This window comes from Dicentrarchus labrax, unplaced genomic scaffold (genome assembly GCF_905237075.1).
Source record: "Dicentrarchus labrax unplaced genomic scaffold, dlabrax2021, whole genome shotgun sequence".
Lineage (NCBI taxonomy): Eukaryota > Metazoa > Chordata > Actinopteri > Moronidae > Dicentrarchus > Dicentrarchus labrax.
The window spans coordinates 15321708-15332122 of record NW_026136714.1 but is presented as its reverse complement, the minus strand read 5'-3'; the positions used below and the strand labels follow the sequence as shown (position 1 = coordinate 15332122).

At 39.6% G+C, this 10415-nt stretch overlaps 1 protein-coding gene across 2 annotated transcripts in view; it reads left to right on the top strand.

Moving 5' to 3' along the window:
• The first annotated feature begins 538 nt into the window (after positions 1-538).
• arl15a (ADP-ribosylation factor-like 15a) overlaps positions 539-10415 on the top strand; it is a 101653-nt gene continuing 91776 nt past the window's right edge. The window contains exon 1 of one of the 2 annotated variants that reach the window (XM_051421915.1): positions 539-929. In XM_051421915.1, coding sequence (XP_051277875.1) covers positions 918-929 — 12 coding nt within the window. In that variant the 5' untranslated portion in view covers positions 539-917. Of the gene's footprint in view, positions 930-6684; positions 6800-10415 lie in introns of those variants that run through there. The other variant, XM_051421914.1, reaches the window with a different exon arrangement.

Here is a 10415-nt window from a genome sequence, read left to right as displayed (position 1 = left end):
TACAACGTGATTAAATCACTTTGAATTGTATTGTTTGTGCGAAAGGTGCAATGTAAATAAAGTTTAGTTTAGCATTGTGTATATTTTGGATATGTGTTTATATTTATTGATATTTTATATTTGGATTCTTTATAGTGGCGCTTTTGTTCTACTTTGTACTGCAACTGCTGCACAACAAACTTCCCACCGGATAATTAAAGTTCTATCTTATATAATCTTATATAATATATGCGATAACATAAGATATAGGTAAGCGATGTAACCCTGTAGATCTGTAAATTGGCGTTAGATAACTCATAAGGGGAAGTGACAAAGTCATAACCTCTACTGGGCAATGTGAGAGAGATCATGTATTATTACTATAAATAATAATTGCAGTGAATACATCAGATACACAGATTATCAATCAAAATAAAAATGCATAGCATGAACAGAAACGTTGATCCTAACAAAGAGCGTTTCAGCTACGATTCCTCCTCAGAATGAAAATAGCCACCATGTGTTTGGTCATGTGACCACGCTACGTGCCCCAGACGACGTGCGTGACGTTACGTTGTAGGCTTCGCTAGTTTCCTCAACCAAACACTCAACTGATAATTGTGTGATAAAAACTGGAAGTCAGCCGGTGGACGAGGGGCTACATATTCAGAAAAAGCACGCGAACCCAGCGGTTCTCGTCGTTATAAACAAACTCGGTCGTTTGTGTACTGAAAGCGGTTTCACTGGCGAAGCAGACGGCGACAAGAATCCTGCTTTTAAACCCACCAAAGGTTGGTTTTTATTTTGCTGTGGCTGTCGAAAGGCGGGGAATACAAAGCGACTTGTGGTCTAATCTACAAGATTTTGGACTCACTGAAGCAAAAACGGGAATACTCCAAAAGCCTGTTCGTGCTGCTGTGACTGGTCAGCGATAGTACATGGATTATCTGGTAAGTAAATGAGTCGAAATGCTGTGGTATTTGCTTATTACAACCAAATACTGGTTATAACGTTTGGTTTCTTGCCAGTTGGGCTCCCAATCAGACAGTGGTGTCCCTCAGGTGTGTGAGTATCAACCATAAGGTGTAGCTTTGTTGTTGTTTAATGCTAATATGTCAGCTCTAGTCTGTAGATTTTGTCAAGTCAGTGTTGTGTGAACAACTGGTTGACCCAGACCCCGGTGTGTTTACATGTGAAACACGATAACTAGCCGACTAGCTACACCCTTAAACTACTGTTGTAATGTGTTGTAATGTGTTGTAATGTGGCATGGGGATGTTATTTTCCATAAAACTCACTGCTGCTGCTGTGGATAAAGCTGCACTGTGCAAGTGAGACTCTCTATAACTGTACTGGTTGAAAATATTAGTCCTCTGCATACTTGTAATACCTGTGACCAAGAAATTATTACAGTCCATGCCACTGTGCCAGCTTCAGTCTGAGAGATTATGGTTTTTGGGCCTTTGCCCACATTGTAGGGATGGGATGGGTGCTGCTGAAAAAATACAACAATAGAGAGGAAGCTGTAACTGAAGCCTTTTCCCTGGGAATGTATAAAGCCAGAGGAAAAATAGTACACAGACATTGTCCTGTCATCTCACAAAGGGGGGGGGACAGTGTGAAATGCAGTGAAACTTGCCCACCCAGTGTTATCAGCTTGTTTATAATGGGCCTCCCAAGATGTGGGACCTGAGAGGAACTTTGAACTTCTTCTTCAGACCGTTCTTGAGTTGAGATTACAAAGTCCTATCCGGCCACTGGCACCAGCACAGTCGTGCTACAGTTAATACAAACTGATTTATGTCTATTATGCCTCCTGGCCTCGGAGTAACAGATCTTATGGGGAACAAAGTGGGGCATTCACAGTTTACATTCACGGTTATTGTGTAACCTTAGTTGCACGTTAATGCAAAGTATTGGGTACCAAAGGTAAACACAGGACGCATTGTTGTGAATTCACTCATGACATGTAATAAAGAAATTGATGTCTTGTTTTTCTTGTTTCAACAGTGCGTTTATATTATAGTCAGTTTTAGTTTTGCGTGCATGCTAAGAGGAAAAACAAAGTGCAGCTTACTTGCTCGAGGATTTAAGATTTTCTGTGACAAACAGTTTTCTTTGGAAAGCTGCACAGCTGTAACTCTGTGGACTGTTGGAGCCGACTGCTTGGCTGTCCTCGGAGGTCAGGCACTCAATAGGCGCAGGGCCTCCTTCCGTGCTGTGAAACACTAGAGACCTGGCACAAAACCCAGGCCAAAACTATGTCTCTCTCTTTCCTATAAATCAATATGAACTTGTCACTAAACCTTTGACAAATTCTGCTAGTCTTATGCATGCTTTTAGGTAATGTTTTAGACCAGTTCCAAGAGGATGGGATGAACAGGAATGTAAGCACTTAATTATTGCACACTGCTGGGTAATAACTATGGTTTGAATCATGACTATGGCAGAGAGATCTGGCCTATGGTGGATTCTGTTTCAACTGCGAGCTGGAGCATGGTGAAGGACTGTACTCCTGCATAGTCAGCGTAGTGTTAAAAAAGACCACACAAAATGACAGCACTGACAGAGGAATTTGGTGCTAGCTGTTGCCATGATACAACCTTACCAAATTACAAGTGGACTGTGTGACCAACTCTCGGACCCTAACTTGTTGCAGACAGGACACATTGAATGTGTCGTGAGTGACATCGAAGAGAGGGCACTATGTAAGAAAACCAAACTATGACTGTATTGATCATTTCTGAAACCTATGCAAACATGCATTATTCTTCTTTGGAGGTTTTACTGTAGCAGACACTACTTTTATAAATAAAGACTTTTACTTTGTCTTTTACTGCTTAATGCTATTATGCTTACATGGTCATATTTATGCTGCGGCTATTCCAGCCTAATGGCTGTAGGCAAATTTGCAGCCTGTAGACTACTTTTTTTTTTTTTTTCCAACTTACACAACGTTTGCCTTTGTTGAGGAGATGACTAGTTGTTTATTTCTGCTACACATGAGTGACTAAACCCTCAGGTGAACTGACATTCAGTTATTGTAGCTCTGCCCTAAAGGAAGCCAGTTCTGAAAAAACTTCTGTTTTAAAAAAAACAACCCAAATTTTGTTTTGTGTAGAACAACTAGTGTGGTTTTTATGGAATTTAGCTTATGTCAAAGACCCAGTGACAGCAGCCGCCAGGCATTGACCTCAAACCATATGGTAATGATGGGTGTGACAGATAACTGAATAGAGCCTTCTCTGCTAATAGGCTGGCCTGCACATCTACTCATCCAGCTCATGTTCACAAACAATAAACACGAGGAAAAGTAAGACTAAAGGAAAGGGTGATTTTTTAAAACTTAGGTAAGAAAGTGTTGTAAGAAAGGATGTTTCTTGTTTATATATCAAATTATCCTTGTCTTGATTTTCAATTCAAGCTGGCTAATGATTGCATTTTTGTGTCGAGATGGTGAACCCTAAATTTACTCTTTCCATATTTCTGAAAAGACAAAGTATTTTAGACGGCAGTTATATCACAGGCATCAACTGAGAAGTCACTTATTCAGCTGTCAGACTATTAATAGTTTTGTCAGACTAAAGTGACAAACACCTGTTTTCAGTTAGTTTTAGATTATTACCCAAGCTACCTGCCACCTGTTTGCTTTGTCGCTTCTTTGTGTCATAGTTGTATGTAGGTTGGAGCAGCATTAAGCCTTTGAAATATGACCTGGTTTGGCTATTTGGATATTGTAAGTATGATGGTTGAATTTTTATACTCTTTTAAGCTATATTGTGAATAAAATCTGAGTGGGTGCTGTAGATGCTTGTTACTAAACGGGCATTTAGCCACCTCGATCACATGACAAACAAGCAACATAGTCTATAAGTTATCATCGACCCAGAAAGTCTTTTGTATCCAAATAATTATCCGTCTCCTCCTTTGCAGGCTCTTATTTTGGCAGGATTAACATATTTCTTAATTGATGACTTGTGAAGGTATCCTTAAGAAATCTGTACTTCTTATACAGAATACCAGTATTTGTCAGTGTTGGGCATTTTAGAACATTAAAACTACAGTATTTTCTCTTCATCATTTTTTGAAATTCATAATGAGCCACTAACCACCCAGCAAGACCTTTTTAAGCTTTAATCTGCAGTTTGTGAAGAAGACACATTTCCTAGTAAATAAGCTTAAAATGATGAGCTTGAAATGTGAGAATTCCTCTGATGATTGCTATCATTATGCTGAAAGCATTTTAGTGCTTGATGCCACTAACTTACAGGAGTTAACAGTTCACAGGATGTTTGTGTTGTTCCACAGATTGCTCAGGGAAATTAACAGTATTTTGGAATAAAAGGTTAAAATGATTTTTTTTTTTTTTTAAGGATAATTAGCTTTTGCCTTTATTTGATAGCAGACAGAACAGAAGCAGACAGGAAACGGGGGAAGAGAGGGGCATTACACACAACAAAGGCCAGAACCGTACCGGAGATGGTGCAGTTATGTGGTATGTGCCTTAACTATTCGGCTATCAGGACACCCTGTTGTTTATCTGGTCAACACTAAGATCACACCTCCATGAAAATAAATGGTCTTAGTCGAGGCCTGCATGTGTTTTTGGCTGACCAACTGTATTTCAGAGCAGGCCTGTCCAAGGGCACACAGCAGGCTATAGCATATTGACATCTCACCATTGAACACAGGAAAGAAAACTGATGGGAAGTTCTTGGCAGCATATAAAAACAGCTTGTTAGCCTATGGGATGCAAGGCCGCTGCTACTTTTTATCTCAGTTTTGTCCTCTATCTGACCGTGTTCCACACCTCGCTGGTGTTGGCAGAGGTCTCCTCCACCAAGCTCCTTTCAAAGGCAAATAAAAATGACCCATTGTACGCAGATAAGAGCACCAAAAGTCTCACAAAAAACATTCAGCAATGTTTGTGCTTTTTGTATGTGGATGGATATTAAACTAATCTTTTTCTTAATCCATCGGTGAGAGCAGATTTACCTTACGGTTTAAGTTTGAATGGACGTTAAACCTTCCCTTGTATTTAAAGTGCATATAGCCTCCAGCTGTAATGTGAAATATAATAAATACCTCTCAGAGCAGAACAACATTCCTGAACCCCCGTTCCTGATTTTAACCTGCCAACAGCATGTCACCCAGGTTTTTGTGTGTGCTGGCTAGCTCATTGCAGTGATTCCCTTGTCTCTGTGGAGAGCGCTAGTGAGTCAGCATCTTTGGGCTACAGCAACATCCATGTTGCTGTTGGAGATCAGGGAATGTTTATGGGGTTTCATAATGCTATGATCATGATCAAGCACAGGCACTTTTCCTTTCAGCAGTTCCTTGTTGATGGACCATTGCGCTAAAGAGGCATTAGTGAACTGTTTTCGTATTTTTTTATTGCATTTCATTTCCTTTACTTTCTCTCAGGCCATGCCAATCTCATTGCTGTGCCTTAGTAGAAAAACAAATAAGAAGGACATGGATAGGTGGAGGGATTTGTTGTGGTTTATTATGCTTTTATTTTATTTGAAGAGTATGGGATGGTCCATAAAAGCCCTAAGCAAATACTTTATCACTAACTCAATGAATGAATGAATGAGCATATCTTGTTGAGACTATATAAACTGCTGTAGAACAAGCCTATTCTATACAATCTAGTGTTACATGAGTAGTTGCGTTACAAAAGATGTCCGTACTGTATATGACATGCACTGTTCAATGAAACTTCGAAAAGATTATTTTCTTGTTTTTTTTTGTTTTTTTTAAGAGAGAGAGAAAGAGAGATGTGACAAAGGTTCTGGGCTGGATTATAACCCAGAAAGTTTTACCATGTGATACTGCTCCTAAGAAAATTAGACACAAATTAACCCCAGGGTTTTGGTTTTAAACCAGATAACATGACGATGGACAGTAGTCATTTTTTGGAGTAGCAAAAAGCTAATTAGAACTGCATTCAATTTTAAATGGTACAAGTAGAATCCGAGCAAGAAATGGTTTATGTTATGTTGTTAATGTTATTCTATAGTGCATACAGTAGTATGTTTGTATTCTTCAACAATGTAATCACATTCTAGGCTACCTGTAGTCGGTGTAACTAGTTGTCTCTATATTACAGACCATACAGTACTGTATGTCAGCAGGTGGTGGAAGCAACTCTCAGACAGCTGAGCTGACCAAAACAAGCTATTTGAACATGACTCACAGTTCTCTGACTTGCGACAAAGCGTCCCACAACAGTTATTGAAATCCCCATGACCGCTGTAAGCTCAAGTGGTCGATCCCTTCATCCTCCTCCATGCATAGAAAGCAGTGGTTTCTCATACTTCACAAAGCAGTGCGTACAGTATGGGCATAGTGTGTGGGTGGGTAATGGTGACTAATCCAATTTGTAGTCTTATTCTGGATCCCTAGTTGTCACTGAGCCCCTAATCTCTGTGGAGAGAGAGATCCTCACAAACTAATCTCAAGCTTGTGTCCGTCTGCTAAAGCTTGTGGCAATAGATTTTTATCTTTCTATGAATGAATAAGGGAAGTAAGCACAAGACAGCCTTCAATCATGCTCATCTACAAAAACCCCCCTGTAATGCTCAGATTTAAAAAGAAATGTCTTGTGGATACAGGCTGCTGACAATGAGACGGTGAAGGGCTGGACTCATGTTGTTGACCTGACACTGTTGTGCTCAGCTACTCCTGATCCTCCTCCATCCATTCACTTACTCCAGAGGCTTGGCTTGTTTGTTGCCGGGGGTTACGCTTGTTGCTGAGTACAATGTCGGAGCACATGCAGCTCTCCCTTGCCTTGTGCAGGATTGGGCTTTACACGGTAAGAAAATGCATACACGCTGCTATCTGTTTGTGGGGGAACGGCAGGGATGTGCTGTGTTGTGTGTGTGCCGGATTGAATACTGTTAGTTCTGCTGGGGTTTCTTTCCTTGTGTTTTGAAACAGATATTGACCAAGCAAACAGCGGCTGCTGCTCCACTGTTGCTTGGTCACTGAATGGAGAGTACGCTCCGATTCACGAGAGTGGGTGTTCACATAATATTAAGGTGGAACTGGTGGACGTCAGTACTGTGAGATGTAAATTAAACCTATAGAGAACAAGCTGTCTTTGAGTAAAGGCAGCTTCTCTGAGAATAAAAACAAAGGTAGATTATGGTCCCTTTTTATTCCCTGTAGCTCCTAGCAACTGGCTTGGTCAATGGCTGTAGTTCAGACAGTCTTAAGTACAGTGCAGTTATGAATGGATCCATGAATATTATGCTCCAGAGGCAATGGCAGATATCTTTTTGAAGTTGTTTCTGTGAGAGAGGGGTTAAAAATTAATATTCTGTAACACTGCAGTATTTACTATGATAATTACCTTAAATGTACACTCATTGATCACTGTGCACATTAAGTACTGTAATGATTTTGAGTAAGAAAAAAACAAAACAAAACAAAAAACTAAAAAAACTGTAATGCACATTTCTGCTTTTATGATTTTTTTGTAACATGTTTTTAAATAGTTGTATTTCAACCATGGCTGATGACTCATGTTGCGTATTGTCAGGTCCCCTGTTATTCCCTAACCAGCTGGTGAAGCTTTCTCAATGAGCAATAACAGAGAGGCTTTTTTTTTTTTTAAATAGGAGTGTTTTTAACAGAAAGCTTGTACACAGCTACAGTACATGGAATAGCGTATAGTACTACTGTTCATATGTTGTATGGAATATGTTGGCACAAGGTTTTGAAGGCAGGTAATAATTACTGTTTCTGGTTATAACTATTTACAGTGGCGATTTGACAGACCATCATGGACCTGTCATATTAAAGGGGGAAGTGTATAACATTTAGGGGGATCTGTTGGCATTAATGGAATATAATATTTATAACTTTGTTTTAATTAGTGTATAATCACCTGAAAATTAGAATTGTTATGTTTTTGTTACCTCAAAACCTTCAGTCACCACAGGTCACCTTCTATGGAGTCTGCTGTGAACTGCCATGTTTCTACAGTAGCCCAGAAGAACAAACCAAACTCTGGCTCTAGATAGGACAGTATATGTTTTTCATGTATTCCAGCCACCGTAGTTTTTCCTTTGTGAGAGAAGGATAAAGCGCGGGAGTTGCAATCTGCACCTTCACTACTGGTTGCCACTAAATCTTACACACTGGTCCTTTAATAGGACAGTTCGCCTTAACAGCCACTGGATATAATTGCATTGCATTCAATAAAGGCTCTAATGATGTTTTCTTCATTACCTGCCAGCTCAATAGCCCATTGAGGAGGCTTCATCCTCTTGGGACCACGAACTGTATACCGACAGACATTGTTATTCCGAGAGTCATCCTGCTAGCATGACAAAAGAAATGACTAGCAATATTATACATTAATTGTTAGCCTCAATAAGCCTAGTAGCATGAATCTTTTTGAAACGTTTTTTATGCTGTGGTTCAAGTTAGCCAGTTCTAAGTAAGGTAAACAGGCAAGAACAAAACAGCATTATGTGCCATATAATACTGTGGTGCGCAATGGAATACAGTTAATTGAGAACCCCATAAAATAACAACATAACAATTTGATGCAATTTATGACAAATTTTTAACCTCAGTTTAAACTGTGAAAAATTCCATGCATGTGAAAAGAAGGTCAAATCCCCCTTGGACTGTTTCAGTTAATTTTCAGATTTCAGAAGATTAATGAGTGCTTAAAAAGGGGGATCAAACTGAACTGGGAAAACTCAAGAAAACCTTTAATTGTTTCTTTACATTGGCCTAATAATTTACTTAATCAGTAGTTTCACACAATATTTACTGTATATTTTGTTGTATAGGCTTATTATCTCTAGCTCTGAACCGGCTCTGTATGAACAACAAACCATTCTTGTTATGACTGCATATAATCTGTGTTTTTGATGCTTCAGACTCTCCCATGTTCCAGCTGATTGTTCTCTGTAAAGTCACTCACTCACACTGTGCACAACAAAAATAGCAGAAGAGACAGCATATTAGACTTTTGTCAACATTGTACAGTACTTTTCATCAGTCTGTGTGATTGCGATGTCAGGAATGCCAATCCGATTGTAGGACAGAGAAGCATTGTTGATGCCAAATGTGTCACAACCAACTTGTTTGTACTTAACTTTTTGTTTTACCTTTTTGATCCTGATGAGGAATAGTTATGTGTTTGTAAAGCAAATTACACTGTTGCTATTTTTCTAATATTCCAATGCACCTGCCCAACCCTGGTGCTACTGCTGTATCATTATTGACCCAGCAGAGTCTTATATTTCCATAAAACACAATGTTAAGCTTATTAATGCTTCATCACAAAGTAAAAGCCATGAATTAATGAGTGAAGCAGTTTTTCTAACCATTTTGATGAAAATGAAATGCGTCTGGATCTGTCTGATTCAGCAGGTGATTGATTGATCAGATTATACATTTGCTTCACGGTAATTAATCAGAGCAGCATCTCATAGTTTGTGTAAATCCTGAGCTTAACTACATGGGGTTACTGTGTATCTACATGTGTAGCTGTTATGTGCCCCCTCAAAAAAAATTAACTGCGTGTCATACTATGGTGGCTACGGATGCTACATGGGGACAGCAAGAACTTTGTTTGGCTGCTTGTGTTTTCTCCTTCACCTCTCTGATGCTGTAGAGACTATTGAGTGAAGCCAACATGAAGCATGCTGGAAAAAAGAGCTCAGTTATCTTCTCCTCTTCAGTAACACACATCCAAGCCATTCTCTCTGCAAACCTTCTGCTCACCGCAAAGCATGCTGTCTATCACAGTGAATGAAACAATGTATATACAGCAACTGCACGGAGTCACATATTCATTCACCTTCCCACTGTCATTTGTATCACATGAAACAATGTGTGTGGGGAATATAGTAAAGCATTATAAGGCCTAACCCTCAACTGCAATATACCAACAACGTGTTAAGTCCAACGCTGAACTATAAATCAAAGCCCACACTGTAGGTGTCTGTGTTTCTGTCTATTGTGTCTAAATCAAGCTCAACAGTCCAACCCCAACTCTCTCGCACTGTAGAGGGATCTGCTTTTTGTATACGTTTCCATCACAAAATCATGTGATTTTTCAGTGCAAGACTGCAGTTACATTTTGGTTTAGTTCTTGGTCACAGCAGGTGCCATGATGGGACTTTAGATAAGTGACCATGTGCTGTGGGTACCATAGCTACTGCTCTTTAGACCCTGTCTTTGCAGGGTGCCTTAAACATTAAGAGTCTAAGTGATCATATTAGGTACTTCGTGGTCACCTCATTATGTTATTAATGGAGTGGAAAATGGCTGCTCCGCTGATTTGCTGGCTCCAACCCCCAGGCCTGGGCGACATCATTCAGCCCAAAAGTCTCAAGGCAGGTTCATGCTTAATTTGGAAAGAAACCCAGCGGAGTGTGCATGATGAGAAGTTAAATAACACGGTT